Raw genomic sequence first — 20,166 nt, 5'->3', positions numbered from 1 at the left:
ACCTCAGGAGAAGCAGGCCAAGGTCAGGGAGGCAGTGGTGAGTCTGAAAAACAGCAGGTGCCATTGATTGGGGACCATATCTCCTCGCTGCTGGGACAGGGCGTGCTGGTGGCAGCTGTTACATCTCAGGTGAGGTCCCTAAGGGGGCGGGCCTTGGGGCTGGCAGGGTTTCTCCTTAAAACAGGATGGCCCTAGCCGTTTGGGCTCAGTGGATAGAGTGTAGGCCTGCGGACTGAAGGGTCCCGGGTTCGATTCCGGTCAAGGGCACGTACCTCGGCTGCGGGATCATTCCTGGCCCGGCCCCTGATCAGGGCTCATGCAGGAGGCAACCAATTGATGTGTTTCTCTCACATCGGTATTTCTCTCTGTCTGGGTAAGGATTTAAAAAAACAACCCCCACTCCCTGCAAACCCAGGATGGAATACTGGGAGTTCAGAGAGGGTCTGGGGGCTGTGAGGGGTTTGTGGCCAGGACTCAGTGGGGGGAAGGCTTACTGAGAAATGGGATCAGGGGAGGGTTTTAAGGAGCTGTCTCCCTTCTCACTTTCTAAATATATATATATTGATTTCAGAAAGGGAGAGGGAGAGATAGAAACATCAATGATCAATGATGAGAGAGAATCATTGATTGATTGGCTACCTCCTACTGGGGACCGAGCCGGCAACCCGGGCATGTGCCCTTGACCAGAATCGAACCTGGGACCCTTCAGTCCACAAGCCGACGCTCTATCCCCTGAGCACAACCGGCTAGGGCTCCCTTCTCACTCTTGATCCCCAAATCACCTCGGGCTTCTTCATTCCTCAGCCTGTGCCCTCTGCCCAGGCTGGGAGTCAGGGGGGTCTTGTGCAGGGCCCCCTCCCAGCTGAGACCCATTGGGGAAGGCCCTGGCATGGGACAGTGCAGGCTCAGGGCATCCTGGCTTCTGTAGTACCACCGATGTCCACCCAGGGGCAGTAATGCCCAGCCTAAACCCAAAGTCCAGGGACCCTAGGTTGGACCTGGGAGAGGGGCTGCTCTACTTGGAAACCAGAGGGCTGGGAAGGCCTTGGGACCTTAGCCCACCCTTGCATCGCACAGATGGGGAGGCTGAGACCCAGTGTGATACTGATCTGTCCAAAGTCATACAGGGAGTACCCTGGCTCTGTCCTCATCACCCCACTACCCCCGCCTGTGTGCGAGGTTGGGGAGCTTGGGGTATCTGTGTGTGTGTGTGTGGCGGGGTGGAGGGGGTGGGGCTTGAGAGTACATCAATCTAGAATCTCAATGGCTTTGATGCCACTTCCAGCTACACTGATGTGCACCATGGCCCCATGGACATGTATGCCCCCCTGAACTGGCTGGGGACACGGGCTGGGGGCTCAGTGGCCCTGGCCTGCACCCTGCTTGCCTGTGTGCCTCTGGGACATTTTCTGGGTTGCCCTGCTCTTGTCTGGGAAAGAAATAGCATCCCCGCCATGGGCTGGTTGTGAGGATTAAATGAGTTCATCTGTATCAAGTGATAGCAGGTGGACATCAGACTCCACCTCTCCCATTAGAAAGGGTCCCTTATCCCTGGCTTCTGACATGACACAGGAGCCCCCTGGCACCCAGGTGACCTCAGCCCGCTCCCCCTTCTCCCTCCCTCCCTCCCCACCAACCGACAAGAACCACACGCACATAAGAATATAGAATTTTTATCTTATTTTAGTTAAAAAAAAATAATTGTACCACCGAATGAAGAAGTAGCTCTTTGGGGGGGGGGGGTGGGAAGGAGTGAGAAGGGAGAAAAAAAGAAGCAATAAGCCAAAGAAAAAGAACTTCTTATATTCATCTGTGTAAACAGATCCGCTAAGGCAAACGCAATCCAGGGCCAGGGCTGCCTCCGGGGGTCAGTGCCCCCAGTTTCTGTAGATTCTAAGGCCAAAAAAATAAAACCTCTGCATGTCCGACGGGAGCTTCTTAGACTCTTGGGGCATTTTTACTAAAATAAAGTTATCGGGCCCGAACAGCAGGGACGCTGTCGTGACACACACCGAAAGTTGCATAACTGTGGCCTCGGTGGCCATTCACTGGTTGGGACTGAGTGACGGGCACAGCTTCACGACACAGCAACAGACACACACAGACACGCACACACGTGAGCAAGCACATGGGGGCTGCGCGGGACCGGGCCGGCGGCACAGGGGGGCTGGGATCCCCATGCTTCCTCGGGGTGGGGGTGACAGGATAGTCCCGTCGCTGGTGACAAGGCGGTGAAAGTCACTCTGGGGAAGGAGGGTGTGAAAGGCCCAGGGTGGTCCCCTGCTCCCCACTGCCTGGTCCGTGCAAACCTCTTAAAGCACTTCTGGGCGCCTCCTGGAGAGGGAGACGCCACTGGTTTCCTTCCTGTGAGGGGCGCCCCTGACCCCCACTGCTCTCTCCAGAGCCCCCTGGGGCCCTCAGGTTGTCCCCGGGGGACTAGGGTGGTGTTCTGCCCCCAGAGCCTTCCCTGCCATGGCTGTGAGAGTGAGGTAGATTGACACAGCTGTCCCCTCACCCTGCCTGGCTGGGCCCAGCACTGGGGTTGCGTGGGGTGCCAGGGCCTGGGTCCCTTCACAAAAATAGAAGCCTTTCCCCGCCCGCCCCCCCCCCCCCCAATGCCAGTAGGGAGGAGGCGGGGCTGGAGGAACAGGTGCAGGGCGTGGAGCACCCTGAGGTCCCTCTCTATGAGCCAGCCGAAATTCTTGCCATCTGTCGCTCCCCCAGTCTAGGAAGGGGCGGTGCAGCCTGCCGGTTAAGGGCAGGTGGCCTCTGGGCAGGAGAGGAGGTGGCAGGGAGAGGCGTGGGTGGCGGGCAGGCTCACGGGCAGAGAGCAGCGCTGGAGCAAGCAGGGGACAGCCAGGGGTGCAAGAGAGGCAGGGACGCAGGGGGGGCTGGGCCAGGCAGGGAGCCAGCGCTGGGGGCACGGCCTCAGGAACATGGCAGAGCGCGGGAGAGTCCAGGCTACCCCTGCAAGACCCTCGACGGGCTGTGTTCACAGACGTTTGTAGGTTTCAGTATGGTCCCTTCAGACACAGGGAGGATCCCAGCTCAGCCTCCACTCTGCCCGCCCCCCTCAACCTCCCTTGCCAGCCAGAAGGGGCCCAGCCCCGGCTATTTGAAGGTGGACTGCAGCTCCTTGAAGGCCGCCTTCCGCTGCTTCATCTCCTCCGCCTGCTTCTTCCGCTCCTCCTGCTCCGCCTTGATCTCCTCCTCGAAGCGGCTGGACACGTTGATGGCCTGGACCTGGGTGGAGGGAGGAGGAGACGGCTGAGGGCTGCAGGGGTCTCCAAGGCTCCACGTGGGCTTTCTCTGGGGTCCGCCCAGCAATGCCCACACAGCTCCCCCTCTCACTCTCACTACCCTGGGCTGGGCTCTACAGTCACTTCTGGAGCCTCAGTTTCTCCATTTAGAGCCTGATGCTCAGTAACGCTGACCTGGTGGATTCGCTGAAAGAGATAACACAGGTTCAGCGGCTGCTGCACAGCACGGTCCTATACGTGGGAGCTTCTGATGCTGCATCGTTAACCTGTTTCCTGTCCCGGGGAGACAGCTGCACAGGGTCCCACCAATGGACCTGAACACCCCCTCAACCCCAGAAGCCCAGAAGGAGGCGGAAGGCGACCTTTGAATGAATGTCCTTGGCTAACATGGGAAGAGGGAGAAACAAGGGAAGGCGGGTATCCCGGCCCTAGGAGGGCAGGATCCAGGAACCCCGGTCCCCTCCGTCTGAGCTCCCCTCCATCTGAGCGTGTGCTGGAAGGGTGCTGTGCATGTAAGTGGCCTCTGGGGTGCGCCATACTTCCTCCAGGCGGGGCCAAAGTCTCCCAGAGGCCCCAGGAGCCAGGGTGTGTTTCTGGGCCTGCTCTGCTGTCTCTGGGCCTACCGTTTAAGGCCCAGTCCTGAGTCAGTGGTCAAGGGCCACTGTCCCCTCTTCAAAAGTACACACCCCCTTGCCGAAACCGGTTTGGCTCAGTGGATAGAGCGTCAGCCTGTGGACTGAAGGGTCCCAGGTTCGATTCTGGTCAAGGGCATGTACCTTGGTTGCGGGCACATCCCCAGTGGGGGGTGTGCAGGAGGCAGCTGATCAATGTTTCTCTCTCATCGATGTTTCTAACTCTCTATCCCTCTCCCTTCCTCTCTGTAAAAACTCAACAAAATATATTTAAAAAAACAAACAAAAAAAGTACACACCCCTCATCCACCTCAGGGGCAGCGGGAAAGGATCATAGCCCGGGCGTCAGCTCCCCATCTCCCGCCTGCAGCCTCTCAGGGCAGGAAGGATTGCTAACCCTCGAGCTAACCCAGGGCCTATTACACCCCGGCCACCCCCGGCCTTGAGCCAGGGTCAGGGCAGCACCCTGGGCTCGGGACTTCCTCCTATTCCTCACCTTGGCCTCAAAGAAGCTCTTGGCCCCCTTGACGCCCTCGGTGGAGACGTCGATCTCGGAGAGGCGGGCCAGCACGTGCAGCCCGCTGTCCTCCTGCAGCTCCCCAGCGGCCGCCTTGCGGAAAATCAGGAGGAACTGCGGCGGGGAGAAAAGCAGGGGCATCAGGGCGAGAGGAAAAGGAGCCCCCCAGCCCCGGCCCGGCCTCCCTGGGAGAAAGGAGGTGTGCTCACGGGACTGGGAGCCGGAGGTCTGGGTTCTCCCTTTCCGCTCTGGGCCTCGGTCTGCCCATCTGTACAATGGGCGACTAGGGGACCCAGCTCCTGCCCTCCCAGGATGCGGGGCTACGGCAGGCCTGCTTGTCCACACTCAGTTGCTATCAAGAGTCTTGATGACTCAGCCTGGGGTTACCTCTTAACGTAGTCTCCAACGTTCCCCAGACTAATTCACTCTACATCCCATTCACTGAGTCTTAACAGGACATGACGGTGTCCGCTTTACAGAATGAGGAAGGTTCAGGGACAAGAAGAAAGCTGCCCCAAATCTCAGCCCCAGAAATGGACGAAGGATCTGAACACACGTCCTGAGTCCAAACCCTCACCCTGTACTGCCCGCCCCTTTCTCTTGCCCCGCCTCCTCTTTGCTTCCTGCGAGTTCTCCAAGGCCTGGCCCCTGCTCTTTGGAGGCCCCCTTCCCTGCTGGCATTTAACCCTATGCTGCCTGCGATCCACTGCCACTGGTGGGGCCCGTTTCCCCCTCCACAGGACAGGCCTGCCCGTGGGTCCTGTCTCAGAGTGAGGCCTGAGCGAGATCTGGAGTGCGAAGTGCCCCAGTCCTCCGCTCCTCTCGGACCCGCAGCACCTGTCACTCCCTCCGCCTGCCCCCTCTCCTCCTGAGTCACAGCATCGTGTCATTTCACGCTGGCTTCTCCCACTCTACACTCTAGGACTGGTGGGGCACAGGGCCTTCGCTGCACCTCCAGAGCCCACACAGGGTCGGGTATACAGAAGTCACCCCGTGAAGTGCTCACGACATGAAGAAATGGACGTCCCTCCTCACTTAAGACAAATGCCCTGTGTTCAAGGACAATGCCACTCAATGGCAAAGAGGGGTCTCACCTCCCGGAAGCTGAGCTTGCTGTCAAAGTCCTCGTCCACCTCCTTGATCATGTTTTTCAGGCCCAGATGGGTCTGGGGGGCTCCAAGTTTCTCCATCATGAGTTTTAGCTCCATCAGGTCGATGAAGCCATCCCGGCCGGCGTCATATCTGTGAGCACAAGGAGACAGGTCTAACATCCTGACACCGCATACTGGACCAGGCAGAGCGGTCACAAGCCAGAGTCAGGGCTCAGAGGGCACCTCCCACCAACATGTCATCCCATCACAGCTGAAGGGGACCTCAGCCCAGGCGGAGTCCTGATCTATGGCCCAACTAGTGCTTGGTTACGTCTGATGATGGGGAACTCACTACATGGCCTGGTGGCCTCCTGCATGTTAAACAGTACTGTTTTGGGCAAGCCTGCTGTACGAGGAAGCTGAAACCATAGCCCCTCTGTCCTGCCTGAGATATGAACAAGCAGGGAGAAGAAGTTCACAATACCATGGGGGTACGGATTGTGGGTGGGGGTGGGCTCTCAGGTTAGCACTCACTGACCATTTCCAGGGTTATCTGAGGGGCATCTTGCCCCATCTCTCTCCTATCCATGCCCCCTTCCAGGAGGGAGGCAGAAGGTGCCACGTGTCACAGGGCAGGCCCAGAGGTCACAGGAGGGAGGGCCACTAGTCATTTTCCCGGAGGGCGGCTGGGTGTGCTCAGGGACCGAGCTGTGCAGAGCGCCTGCAGCGAGCCGTGATTAGATGACGGTTCAGGTCTCTTTCTACCACCCAGGGCCCGGCACAGACAGGATGGGGTGGGGAGTGGAGTCTAAGCGTCCCTCTCAACTGGCCTCCTGTGTAAGAGCCCGGGTGGGAGCTGGCCTCCAGACCTGGCCCCGGCCCCCTGCAGGGGAGGCGCTGCGGTGGAGCGCGCAGCTCGGCAGACGTGGGTGTTGTTTGCACAGACCAGCCGGGCCCTCTAGCAGGCTGAGCAGACGCAGCCTGCCTGTCTCCTGCTGGGCTGGGAGAATGGGCCTTCTGAGCCTAAAGAAACCTGGTGCAGTCCCCAAGGCCTCAAGCTGGCTGGGAGACAGAGGGCCGAGTTCCAGAAACCGATGTGCTGAAGACTGGACATTGCTACCTAAACACACACCTCAATCCTCTGCCGTCCTCAGGGCTCCCCAGCCCCCTTCCCTTCTCTGGTTACACATGAACTTCACACGACTTCGGATATCTAATAGCAACCACTCTTAGAAATCTGTCCTTGTGCCAGGAACTTGACATACTCTGTTTTACTTAATTCTCAAAATAACCTTATTTTGGCCCGGCCGGCATGGCTCAGTGGCTGAGCATCCACCTCTGAACCAGGAGGTCACGGTTCGATTCCCAGTCAGGGCACATGCCCGGGTTGCGGGCTCCATCCCCGGGGGCGTGCGGGAGGCAGCCGATGGATAATTCTGTCTCATCATTGAGGTTTCTGCCTCTCTCTCTCTCTCCTTTCCTCTCTGAAATCAATAAAAAATGTTAAAAACAAGTATTTTATAATGGAGGCTCAGAGAGGCTCAGTGTCCTGCCCAAGGTCACACAGCAGTAAAAAAAAAAAGAGCTGGGCTATCCCCTCCCCCCACAACGCATCAGGCTCATAAACCTGCACGTTTGCTCTGGGCCCAGCCCCCCTCCACATGTCCTGGGGCTGCCAGCAGAACAGAGACGCCTGCCTGGAGCGCTGAGCGGAGCATTTGTGCAAGGGGTATAAATAGTTCCCGAGCAAGTGAGTCAGTGGTTGGAAATGGTGCGGCACAGGGAACACAGGATCCTGAGGCCTCCTCCCCACCATGCGAGCGGGTGGAATGGGGACAGACGGGCCAGCGGTCCCTAGGGTAGTGGCCATAGCTGGGCTGGAAGCAGATGCGAGTGTGTAGAGGGTTGTGGGAGTCTGGAGGGTTGGGCAGGTCCATGATCCCATGGTCCAGGCTCTACTTAGAGCTGGAGGAACCTTTTGGGGGGCAAGGGTCATGCAGCGGCCCCTCCTTCCATCTTTGGAGCCTGTTTGCCAGTTGGGAAGGGGCCGGGTGGCGGCTGGCATGGCCCTTAGTGATAGGTTGGAAACAGCCTGGCAAGGACATCAGCTTTCCTAGAGACACCCCTCCTAGGAAAACAAGGCTCCTACTGCTTCCTGAACTTGGGCTCCAGTGAAGGTCAGGGGCATGTCAGGGCCAGTGCAGGCTGCCTGGGTTCCGGCAGCCGGTGCCATGTAAGCCTCCAGCCAAGGCTGAGACCTTCTGCCATCCTGGCGACTCTCACAGGGTCACTGTGAGGGCTGGGTTCCGACACGCCAGCACTCAGCACCTGCATATAGAGCTGGCTCCAGAAATGGCAGCCACCACCCCTATAACAAGATGTAGTTACCTTTAGCAAGCTCCTACTATGTAGCAGGCACGTTCTCTTTACACCCCCTGCGCTCAGCCATCCTGGGAGGTCAGCAGTATGTCCCCATGGGACTGAGGAGGGAACCAGGGCTGCAGAGGTGAAGGCACTGGCCCGAGAACCAGCAGGCCGGGGATTTGAACCGCCCCCCTCCGATTCCCACACTCCACTCTCTGCCACCCCACCCTCTCCTGGGCCCAGTTTTATTTACTGCTCACACGGCCGGGTTTCTCCCGCAGCCAGTGGTGGCTCAGTTTCAGAGGAAGTGCAGATAAAGTGTCCACACTTGGACGGAAACTTGGGCTCTGGATTTCTTGGTCTCTGGCAGCTCCTGGGCCTGGCTGGGCTGCAGCCTAAACCACAGCTTGAACCGCCGCCTGCATCAATCAAAGGCCGATCAATTACTGAGCCTGGGCCTCATCCTGGGCAGGCTCCAGCCCCCAGGGGGCAATGCAGGGACTGGCCAAAGTGCCAGTGGATTGATAGCCAGGCGGGGGTGGTGGGGGTGGGGGGGAGTGATGGAGGTCAGGGAGAGGCCAGGTGCTGGGGTGGGAGCTGGGCCCCCAGAGGTGACATTGGAGAAGGCTGTTCCCATGAGATCCCCGGGGAGCAGGCACCCACATGTGCCCTGGGCTCTGACGTGGTGGGCTCAGCCAGGTACCAGGGTTAACCTGAAGATGACCTTGAAGGGTTGCACTCACATCTACTCTGCTGAGACTGACCTGGGTCTGAACCTCTGACCTGCCACCTGCTGGCTGGGTGACCCTGGTCAAATCACCTGTCCCTGAAAACCTCAATTTTCCCATCCTGGGTATCAGAGGACCCGTCTCAGGATTGAGGAAAGGGTTAAAAGAGACCCTTAGCACAGATCCTGGCCTATGGTAAGCACTTAATTAATACAAATAAATAATTAAAAAATAAAATAAATCTATTATTGTTAATATCTACCTTTAGGATCAAAGATTAAATGAGATTATAGATATAAAATGCCTCATACACAGTAAGTGGTTAAAAGCTGCTAACGTCATTATAATAACAGTGGCCATGGAGAACCTTTTGAGAGCCAGACACTATGTTAAGTACTTTGCACATAATGGTGACAATAACATTAATGATAATAAAAATTACAGCGGCTTCTCCCCTGGTACCAGGCCTGATGGTGCATGGCTGGGCGGACATGCCTGTCGTAGACTGGCCGGGAGGCAGGGGGTGGGCAAGATGTCCCCGAGGTCCCTCCAGCATCTCCCCCTCCTCTGAAGGTCCCACCACTTCCCCCACTAGGCCTGACTCAAAGACCCCGCCCCTGGGGGAGGTAGGAGTCCCGGCCCTAGATTATTCCCCTGTCCCTCCTCCTACAGGGAGGGAAGCGACAAAGGCAGAGACTGTCACTGTGCCACAGCAGGTGGGCGACTGGCCACACAGGAGAGAACCATGTTCTAGGCAGGAGGGCAACAGGCATCCCCCTGGCTGGGGAGGGCCTCTCATCCATCAGCCCTCTCCCTGAGCTGGAACGGAGGCTGCAGGTGGCTCAGAGGATCCAGGGAAAGAGTTGGCACAGGAGAGCCATCTGAATAGCCTGGTCTACCCCCTTCATGTTATGGGGGACACTGGGGCCCAGAGCGGGCAGCAACCAGCCCAGGGTCACACAGTTGGCAGATCGCAAGATTCCAAAATCTGTCCTCCCTTCCTGCCTGCCTGCCTCCCTCTTCTTCCTGGTCCCATGGAGGGTCCTGAATTCTCAAGTTTGCAGGGCTAGGGGAGGCTGGGCTGAGAGCCTGGCATGGGGCCTGCCTGGGAAGCCCAAATCCATTGGCAAGACTGGCAACAAAGCTCCGGGGCTGGGAGCTCAGCACTTTTCTCCAGCACTGGAGGGAGGTGGCTGCACCTGGCACCGCGCCCACATTCCTCCCCGCCTCCCCCTGAATAGTTCTCAACAGGGAGGGCGGCAGCTGCTGCCCCGGATGCTGGTGACAAAATCCCCTCCCATCTGTCCTTGAAAGCGGCACAGCCAGCACCACCCAGGCGACTTTGCCCTTTGGGAAGAGCAGGTCCCACTGGCTGGCTACTGCTCCCCTCCCCCTCCCCTTCCTCCTGCCCTACCCCGCCCCCCCCGCCCCCCCCCCCGTCGTTCTGATAACTAGGAGTCATGGGGGTGGGCAGTATCGCCCCCATTTCATAAGAATATTATTAGTGTCTACTCTTTACTGAGCACTTACTATGTGCCAGGCACTGTGCAAGTGTCCTGAATCAGATCCTCACAAGAACTGTGAAGCAGGCATAAATATCCCCATAATACAGATGAAGAGACTGAGGCTCAGGGTGGAAGTGACTTGGCTGAAGCCACAGTTCACAAGAACATAGCTGGGGTCCGAACCCAGGCCTATTGGAAAACACGCACTTTTAACTGCTAGGCTGCATTCTGATGCCTACAGACTCTGTAGCAGAGAAGCCCAGGTTGGGGCAGGGATACTGGAGGCCACCTCATGTAGCCATTTGTGAGGGTCAGATTCTAAATGCGGTTTTCCCGCTTGGGGTCTTAAATATACGGAGGACGGGAGGCTCCCTGCCTCCTTCAGGCAGCCCTTTGGCTTAGGAACTGCAGTAGAAAGCTGACCCTCACACACGACCCTCCCCATCCATCAGCTGAGCTGCACAGCCCGATGGCAGGTGAGGAGCTATGGCAGCTCCTGCACACAGGGGACCCCAATCTGTCTCTTCTGATTCCCGTCCTAGGCCTTTGCTGATGGCCCCTCTGCCCACAGGAGTCCAGGACCAAGAACCCGTCTCCCTCCCTCACCCCCCAGGCCCACCTGGCTTTGTCTCAGCATTCACAGACCTGGTCCTCCCCCATCTTGTCTGGGGCGGCCCCACTTGCTCCTAGGCCTTTACTCTTTGCCCTACAAAATGGGAACTAGGTCCCTTGGGGCAGGAAAGTTCTGCCAGAGAGAACAATCCTGGCTTTGCTGTTACATGTAGCCAGCCTGGCCCTGCGGCCTCCCCCCACGAGGGTGGACGCGCACATGCTGGGTGATGACGGCCTGGCAGTGCCCATCCGTCGCGCACGCCCCCAGAGACTGCCTGACTCATGCAGGGAAAACCCAGCTGCTCACCACTTCCTCTTGTCTGATCTGCAGAATCTGAAAGGTAACCTGTTGCCCTGCGTCAGCCAAGGGTGTGTGTGCGTGGGCACGGGCTGCTCTGAGGATCAAGTGGGAGACCCGAGGCTGATGGCAACCTGCTGGGGGCTGTCGGGGCTGGGGAACATCCTAAGTCGGGGCTCAACCACTTCACACTGGCCCGGGAGGGGCAACACCCTCCACCCCTAGTGTCAGCGGTGGGTTTCCTGCCAGCGCACCCTAAACCACCTCCCTCCCTGCCTGCTCTTAACAACATGCACACCCGGTGGATCTGGTTAAAATGCAGATTCTGATCCAGTAGATCTGGGGCGGCACCTGGGCATCTGCGTTTCTACCAGCTCCCGAGCGATGCGGGTGCTGCTCTATCTGGGTCCCATGGGAGCAAGGGACTTGGAGTGGAGGCAGACCGGATTTCAAGCCCTGTCTCACGCTTTGGACAAGTCCTGTGAAGCTCCTTGAGGCTCAGTCTACCTATCGGTGAAATGGGTGATGATAACCTCACAGGGTGTTAAAGGAGGATTAAAGAGATACGGCGCCTGGAAAGGAGTGGCCCTTTCAATCAGAGGAAGGCGGAGTGCTGGGGAGGGCGGGCGCTGGGTCTCCACACAGACCAGGAACCTGGCGGGGGGAGGGGGGGGGGAGGGGGAGCGCAGGGGGCTCCTTCCTGACACGGAACCCCGACTTCTCTGCAGGCCTTGAAAAGCAGAAGTCAGTGCAGCAGAAGGCTGCCTGGAAGCCAGCGGGAACTCAGCTGCTGGAGGGTGTGGGGACTGTCCCTGCTGAGGTGGCAGCGACTCCCTCCTCTGGCTGGGTTGGGCTCCCCTTACAGGAAAGGCCTTTAACCTCCCCTGAGCCTGGACAGCTGAAGCCGGCCTTGGGCCCAGAGGACAGGGAGGAGAGAAGGCTGCCGGGAAGGTGCAAACCAAATGGGAACTAGAAGTCCCTGGGGGAGGAGAAAGGTGACTCAGAACCAGAAGGGAAGCAGGGCGAGCAGAGGGTGAACACTGCGGCTGGAAATCCTCTCTCCCCAGAGAGTCAAGCTTCGGGCTGCTGCTGGTGGGAGGTCCCACCTCTGCATCCCCCAGAGCCGTGGTCGGCAAACTGTGGCTCAAGAGCCACATGTGGCTCTTTGGCCCCTTGAGTGTGGCTCTTCCACAAAATACCACGGCCTGGGCGAGTCTATTTTGAAGAAGTGGCGTTAGAAGAAGTTTAAGTTTAAAAAATGTGGCTCTCCAAAGAAATTTCAATCGTTGTGCTGTTGATATTTGGCTCTCGTTGACTAAGGAGTTTGCCGACCACGGCCCCAGAGGGTCTCCCCCTGAGGCTCTGAAAGCCCCCGTGTCCCCCAACCATAAACACAGCCCTCACGCGGCCTCTGGAGCTCCCCGGACCTGGTTCTAATCCTGCCACCTCCTTGAGCCTCAGTGTCTTCACCTGGCAAATGGGGATAATAAGGACAGGACTCACCTCACTGTGGGTGTGAGGATGAAATCCAGTTTCTGAAGTAACACACATAGGCTCCTTTGGGAGTAAGTGACCTTGGTGGCTCCCTTGAACAGGGAGAGGGTGTGGAGGCAGCGGCTGGCTGTGGAGAGCCCAGCGCCATGGCCTTCCCTTAGAACTGCCAGTGCTCGCGGGAGAAACCAAGAAATGGAACCTCCCATCTCGAGCCCAGTGGGTCCATCCTCTCTCCCCAAAGGCCACTCTGCACGCTGCTCTCTGGGCCTTCAGGATCCTCAAGGGCAGGAACGGGGTTCTTCCCGCAGTTTCTGGGTGGGACTTGCACACATTCTTAATGGAACGTCTGTTAGATGAGTGATCCAAAGAGTGGACTCGAGGTTTTTCAGAATCACCACCTATGTTCCCCAAGACCCACAGACCAGACCCGATGGTGGACTCTACAAAGGCTTAGGACTCTTAGAACTTAATCCTCAGAACTTCACCTGGCACGTTCTGCAGCCCCGAGGGAAACTGAGGCTCGGAGAAGCTGGGCATCCGGCCCCGTCGCCCAGCCGGCAGCAGCGATCGGGCGTGGGAGTTCCGCTTTTGTACCACTCCGGAGCCGCTGTCTGCTCTTCCCCTTTTTCTGCCCCCTGCCTTCCGCGTAACTACGTGATAATGAATTCCTGTCCCCATTTTTGCTATTTATCAAAGCCACGTGGAGCTGTCAATCAGAGTGTCTGTCAGCAGGGGCGTCTGCCTTGCTGGGTCCCTGTCACTCTGGCCCAAAGCAGGAGGCTTGCTGCCAGCCCAGGAGCTCCCTGGGGGTAGGCGGAGGCAGCTTGGTGACAGCTCAGACAACCACCGCTAGGGCTGGGGCTGATGGTGACAGGAACTTACTATGGACTTACTTCGTGCCAAGCACTGCGTTAAGTACTACATGCCACCCCTGTGAGGGGGGTGCCGTGACTCTCCCTGTTCTGGGGTAAGGAACTGAGGCTCAGAAAGGGTTCAGTGTTCCGTCCCAGGACCCAGAGCTGCAGAGTCCAAAGGCCCTTCCCCTAACCACTGCACCACACTGCCTTCCAGGAAGGAGTGGGGAGGAGCTGTGAGCTGCGAGGATCTGAGCAGGTGAAGAGGAGGGAGGGTGGGGTGGGAGGAAAAAGGAGTCCAGGAGAGGGAAGCCTGCCTCTGACGCAAGGGGTCATGAGATAAGGTGGCTGGGGACAGGGCTGGGCAAGGCAGGGAACTAGGGCATCTTCCTCAGATTCCACAGCCGGTTCAGAATTACACGGCTGCCTACGTCTCTGGCAGGTCTCGGTTTACAAAACCCTGCAGAGTCCCACGCAGGCTGTTGCCAGCCCAGAGGGGCCCCCTTGACGTTCTCTGGGGCCACGCCTTCCCCCCTTGCCTGGAGGTTCCAGAGACAGCCCTGGGGTCGGGGGGTGGGGAGAGGGTGGATTAGAGACAGTGGACGCAGCCTGAGCCCGCACAGGGAGGGAGGACTGATTGTCCAGGCTCCACTGACGTGGTGCACCCACGTGCCGGCACTGTGCCAGAGCTCTACATGCGTCACCTCCTCGGAGCTTCAGCCCCAGAAGTGGGCACCATTATCCCCACTGTCCAGACAAGCATGCTCTGCTTCAGCCACTGAAAACCTCCCTGTGACCCCAAGCAAATCACTACACCTTTCTGGGTCTCAGTTTCCTCTTCTGTAAAATGGGGAGAAGGGCTGGAGTCTACCCTCGAGGTCTGTCCCTGCTGGAACCCGCATGGCCGTGGCATGAGGTCAGTGATGGGGGTGGAGAGCCCACGTTCCCCATCCCCTTCACTCCCCCACCTCCCTCCTCAGGAAGTATCTGCTGACGAACATGGAATGGATGGACTGGAAGACCCTGGGAGGCAGTTCTGCCACCTACAAGGGTTCGGGACCCCTCGGTAATAAGGTCACTGACGAATCCCCTTGCGAATAATCAGAGAGAGCACGCTCCCTTACAGGTGGGGAGACTGAGGCCCAGGGAGGGCAGGCACACTAGGTAACTCAGGGGTAGAGGCACAAGAACCCAGGCTCCTGGCCTCCAAGGAAAGGCCGGCTCCCAGCTCCCTCTGACCTCCTGTCTCCTGCACGGGGCTCTGATGGACGGCTTCCCAGGAGGGCCGGACCCCCCTCCCTGCCCGGGAGCTGGGGACCAGGGTGGAAGTCGCTCAGCAGAGCCCTGGCTGTGGTCCTGAGGCCCTGCTGGGACCCAGCGGGTGGCAGCCCCTCTTAGGCAGCAGAAGCAGAACGGGGTTTTGTCCTCCACGAGAGCCTGGCTGTTGGCTGCTCACCACCGGACTGGGCGGGCTGGGCTCGGCTGGCACAGTGAAGCCTTGTTTCCTTGAATACAGAATCTGCAGCTTTCCATTCAGGCCAGGGCCCCCGGCGGCGGGCAGCACTTCCTTCCCTAGAAGTCCAGCTCCCTGGCCCCTTCCTGCCCCTCCCCCCTCCCTACGCCCCCAGCAGCAAGCAGCAGTGGTGCCAAGAGGCGGCCTGCAAGGGTTCCACTCCCCCAAGTCTTCATCAAAGTTCTCGTCAAACTAACACCAAAAACAGCCTCTGCAAAAAGCCAGCTTGTTCTGCAAACCGAGACCACTCCCCCCAGCCGCGGCCCCAAGGCCCTGCTCTGGGGGGCAGCTGGCTCTCCCAAACGGCTCATGTTTTTCCTGACAGCGGGGAGGGATGCTGTGGAACCCCAAGAGAAGGAGGGCTCCAGGGCAAAGGAGGGGGCTGGTGCTGAGTGGGTTCACAAGGCGGGAAATCACCCATGAACATGGAAGGGGTGTTGGAGGAGTGTGTTTTTCCACGTGGAAGCCGACGGCTGTGATGGGAAACACGGAAAGGAAGAACACGGGTGTTGGAGTCAGAGACCCGGTGGGTTCAGATCCTGACAAGTTACGTCTGTGCCCAAACTCCCCAACTGAGCCCTGGGAATGACGGAACCCGTGGCTCGGAGAATCAGTGAGCTCCTTAGCGCCTTGGTGCTACCGATGCAGGGATCTTGGCTGCGCTGAGTAACCTCGCCTGCACTCCGGGGCAGCCTCTACAAGGAAGTTCTCGACAGGGAAGCGACACCCATCCTGGGCTCAAGGAACTTTCAATCTATTCCTGCCAGAATTTTGGAAATCTTCACCTCCTGGAAATCCTGGAAATTTCCTTGTTGGGAGATTTCCTTGCTTTCCTGACGGTGCCAATCTTTGGCTGGGAAGAAACTTTAGAACTCCCAACAAGTCGAGTCAAAGAGGCAGCCGCCCGGGGGGGGGGGGGGGCGGGGGGGGCGGCCTGGGACCGGCATGCAGAGGACCAGAGGGGAGTCAAGGACGGTTTTCCCCCAGGATGGCCCCTAGAAAAGTATGGGGCACCCAGCCCTCCAGGCCTGCGAACCAGAAACCTCTTCCCCTGTGTTGTTGGGACCAAATGCAGAAGCAGCAGCTGCAGCAAGTGCGAGAAGTGGGAAGAGTTTTTATCCAGCTCTGAGGTTGCAAAACCCCACCTTCTTGGGCTTCCTGCTTGCCGGCTGGACAGCCAGCTGTCTGTGGCTGAGACACAGTCCCAGCCGGCTCTACCTCCTGCCTGGGGCAAGGTGGCCCAGCACCCCTCCCTGGCCTTGGGCTGTTTGTCCCTGGTCAGAGACCTCCTGACTCCTCCACCCTAGACCTGGTCTCCACTTCCTCCCAAATCCACTCCAGATCAGGACTCCTGGGCTGGGTCCCCTCTAGAAGCCAAGGGCAGGACAGGAAGTGGGAAGGGTGCCAAAGGAAGGGGGGCTAGAGGGGAGTGTGGCTGACCATCTCAATCCTAACTAGGTTGAATCAGGGATGACCAGAGGGGACCTGGAACCCTTTCTCTCCTTCAACAGAGATCGTAAGGGTGTTTTTTTGAGGGGGAAGGGCTAAGTCCACCACCAGGGTGCCTGTCCAACCTGCTGAGAACACAGGTGGGGTACTATGTGGAGTGAAGGGTAAGGCTGAGAGCAACTGGGAAGTGGGGAAGGTGTGGGCATCTGGGACCCTGTGTGGGGCGGGAAGGGGACACATAGTAGCAAGGAGGGCACAGGGGAGGGGGTGAGGAGAGATGGGACTTTCTGATAGGAAGCAGGGGGGCAGTGCCGGCAAAGGTGCTGGGTGGGGGTTGGGGTGAGGGCAAGAGGAGGGAGGGGCAGTGTGTGGGGAGAGGAGGGGACTGAGCCCTTAGGAGGTATTTGTGGGGGGGGGGGAGGGAGAAGTTGCACATACCTGCAAAATGGGGAGGGGCAGGGACTGAGGGGTTCCTCCCTAGGGAGACCACCTGAGGGTCAAGGTTCAGGGTCCTGGCTAACAGAGTGGAGGGGGTAGGGGTGGGAGGGGCTGAAGGGTTTTGATCATAGTTGGCTACCAGGTGCTGAATAACTACAGGGGGAGGGGGATGGGATCTGAGACAGGCAGAGGGAATGAAGAGACCCCCAAGGTGAGGAACGTGGGTGGCATGGGGTGCAGGGTATGGTTACCTTTGCTGAGGCGCTGGGGGGTGTGTTGGGGTGGGGGTGGGAATTCGAGTAGCTTGTGGGGGGCGAAAGGGACGCCTAGGGAGTCCTCAGTCTCAGTGTCAGATGGTGGAGGGAACATCACTAACAGGGCAGGTCCTAGGCCAGCGACCCGGAGTGTTCAGAGCCATGTAAGCAGGGGTAGTGGGGGCTCCCCGGGCTCGTGATGATCTAGAAGGAGCCGCCGGGTCCCCCACTCCTGTGCATGTGTCTGGTGCACTGGGGGCGGCGACACGCAGCGGAGGGGTCGCGAGCCAGGGCCTGGGGATGCCCAGACCCATTCGCCTGGTGGGGTGGAGGGTTCTGCAGCTCGTGTTTATCTGGAAGGGGCCGCCAGGTCCCCATCCCTGATGTGCCAGGATTCGGGGAGCCAGGCTGGCAGCAGGGTCCCCATCCCTGGTGTGCGGGGATTCGGGGAGCTAGGCTGGCAGTAGGGGTCCCGCAACGGCGCGTGATCGGGGTTGGGGCCCGAGGCGGCTGACGGGGTGGTGGTGGGGACACTCACTGCTTGAACATCTTCTCCATGTCCTTGATCTGCTTCCTGGAGAACTCCTTGAACTCGGTGTAGGGATTGAAGACGCGGCGGCTGGGCGACTGGGGCTCGCCGATGCCCTGGTTGAGGTCGGCGCGCCGCAGCAGCTTGGCGCTCAGCTCGTCGTCCGCGCTGCCCAGCGCCTCGGCCGCCTCGTCCTGCGCCCCGGCCGCCGCCGCCGCCGCCCCGTTCAGGCCGGGCTGCTCGGGGGCCTCGCTGCCGCCCTCGCCCTCGTCCTCCATCTGCAGCCGCCGGCTCAGCTTGCTGGCCAGCTCGTCCGTGGCCATGGTGGCCCGCGCGGCGATCGCCTCGGCCGGCCCCTGCTCGCTCGCCGCGCGCCCGCACCGCCTCTGGCGCGCTCTTCCTCTTCCTGACACTCCCCGCGCCTGGCGCCGCCCCGGAGGTGGGACTTGCTCCCCTCGGGGCCCGCCCGCTCCCCGCCCCCGCCCCCGGCCCTGCGCAGCGGGCGCGGGCTTGGAGTCAGGCGCTGGGGTTGAAGTGAGCCGGCGGCGCCGAGCCTGCCAGCATCCACCCCGTGAGATGGGGATCTCCGTAAAGATCCAGCCCCGTCTCCATTCTCACTGCGCCCCCTGAGCGGGAGAGGTCGGGCTGGGGCCCGGAGCCCCGCGGGAAGGAAGAGGGTGTGGGTCAGGGCTGCGGGGGTCGCCGCCCCCAACCCCTGCTCTGGAATCTCCACGCGGTGGAGTCGTAATCCTGTGTCCGTGACACCCTGTCGGTTGTCATGGAGACGACTCGTTGTTACACACTGGCGTTGTCACGGAGGGTTGCATGGGTATGAAGAAGGTGGGCCCGGTGAGCAGGGTCTCCCCCCCTCCCCGACCCCCCTCCTCCGGTTTAGATTTAAGCTGCTGCATCTTTTAGAAAAGGATGAACCAGCGGCCGCGAGGGAGATGGGGCTGGGCCTCAGCCCTGAAAGGTGTCGGAGACACGGGGGAGAGCGAAAGGGGAAGGGGCTGGGCCTCTCCCCCTGGCCCAGCTCATCACAGGGATGACTTGGCAGAACAGGTGCTGGGCCACGCTGTCTGCTTCAGCGATCTTAATGCCGCTGTTTCGCTGAGGGCCTCCGAGGAGACGCGTCCTCTCCAAAGGCTCGCAGGATGCGGTTTCTCTCTGTGGTCTGGCCTGTCACCTTCAAACTGCAAAGCTGTGGACCTCCAGCCAAAGAAACCGACGGGGGGCAGAGCGGGTAGGAGGCGGGTGATGTTTAATAATCAGAGTCCCCGCCTCCGATCCAGACAGACAAACCACGATCTCTGGCGTACAGCCTGGAACTCTGTATGTCAACCAGCACCCCAGGGGGTTCTGCTCTCTGACGTTAGAGAATCATTAATCTAGAAGGAGGGGTGTGCTTATTCTCTAAAATGTTAGGGGGGGTGGTGCTGAAGACCCCTATGCAGAAACCCCGCCCACCAGCCTAGGTGCAGAGAAAAGATGGACAGGGTTTAGGAAACCCGTGTCTGGAGGCACAGCAGCACCCTGGAGGGCAGCTGTTCCAAAGTGATTTGAACAAACAGACTCTCGATTGATATTTGTCGATTTGCCAGAGTTTAAAAATATTGCTGAATTAATTTAAAAGGCAGTTTAAAAAGAACGAAATTAAGAAAAAACTTTGGCGTTGAGAAAACATGAAATTTTCATTAACTTATTTTTGAGATTGTTTCTGGATTCAATAAAGAAGCTCAGGTTAAATGACATGATTTTGTTTTTTTAAGGCTTGGCATGAAGTTCCTGTTGGTCTTGGGCAGTTTGACCCAGCTACTTGCAGGAGACAGGTTTCTGTATCTCCCACATGACCTTGAAGGACCTAACAGAAGTACAATAGATTGCTTGATATTGAATGCACAAGACTAGGGACAGGGTGTAGATGGAAACTTCAAAAAGTGTGTCTACAGAGGCTGGGGTTTGCCAAATTCTTAGCCTTCCTCACAAAGCGGCTAATAGCTTTAAAAAATCAGATGAACCTCGACTTGCCTTAACCTATGGTTTGTAATGGGTCTGCATGAGGCAGGGCTGTCTTTATTATGAAATGCTCTGCATCTGCTTGATGTGGGAGCACACTTTTCACAGGGAAGAGGGTTTGAGTTCTTAAAAAACAACTTACGTGTGTGAAAAACCTGTTTAGTTTGAATTATTCCCACGGGCTGTATGTCTTAAACACCCCGATCAATTACCTATTTGGCTTGTGTGGACACCACTCTCGGGAGGCAGGGCAGCCTCCATGATGCACAGGTGGGGAGTTCCGACCATTACCTATTTCATCTTGTAACAGGGGGAGTGGTACTCGCAGACTTGCCGTTATACACAGGCAGGGCTCAGGAAAAGCTGCCTGGAAGGGCGAGCCCTTGGAACACCTGGGATTGATTTCTACACAGGTTCCCTGGTTTTCGAGTTCCGAGGCTCTGTGGCTGTAGGATGAGAGCTCGCGCTGCCAGTGCTTGGCCCCATTTGCAGGCCTTGGGCTGGGCTCTGCCCATAAAAGACAACTGTTGATCTGCTCTAAAGCCAGAGATGCCTGTTGGAGGCTGCATTTTATTTTAATCAATCAATCAACCCATCAATCAACCAATTAAA

General features: G+C 58.5%; 1 protein-coding gene across 1 annotated transcript; it reads right to left on the bottom strand.

Annotated features, from left to right (window-relative positions):
* Nucleotides 1-1,665: 1,665 nt before the first annotated feature.
* EFHD2 (EF-hand domain family member D2) lies at nucleotides 1,666-17,960 on the bottom strand. Its single transcript, XM_080655933.1, has 4 exons — nucleotides 17,548-17,960; nucleotides 5,504-5,651; nucleotides 4,389-4,523; nucleotides 1,666-3,243 (listed from the first exon to the last, which is right to left on the bottom strand). Exons 1-4 carry the CDS (start codon nucleotides 17,859-17,861, stop codon nucleotides 3,112-3,114), a joined length of 729 nt encoding a protein of 242 aa, XP_080512059.1. The 5' UTR covers nucleotides 17,862-17,960; the 3' UTR covers nucleotides 1,666-3,111.
* Between the last annotated feature and the right edge of the window lie 2,206 nt (nucleotides 17,961-20,166).

This window comes from Plecotus auritus (genome assembly GCF_963455305.1).
Source record: "Plecotus auritus genome assembly, chromosome: 2".
NCBI lineage: Eukaryota > Metazoa > Chordata > Mammalia > Chiroptera > Vespertilionidae > Plecotus > Plecotus auritus.
This window is presented reverse-complemented; position numbering and strand designations above follow the sequence as displayed.

What these genes read in the sequence shown, in the direction of transcription:
- EFHD2 (XM_080655933.1), bottom strand. Translation starts at nt 17,861, where the DNA reads ATGGCCACGGACGAGCTGGCCAGCAAGCTGAGCCGGCGGCTGCAGATG. An exon ending in GCAAGCTCAGCTTCCGGGAG is followed by an intron (nt 4,524 to 5,503) that starts GTGAGACCCCTC and finishes TCCCCGCCGCAG; the next exon opens with TTCCTCCTGATTTTCCGCAA. An exon ending in AGAGCTTCTTTGAGGCCAAG is followed by an intron (nt 3,244 to 4,388) that starts GTGAGGAATAGG and finishes CCCTCCACCCAG; the next exon opens with GTCCAGGCCATCAACGTGTC.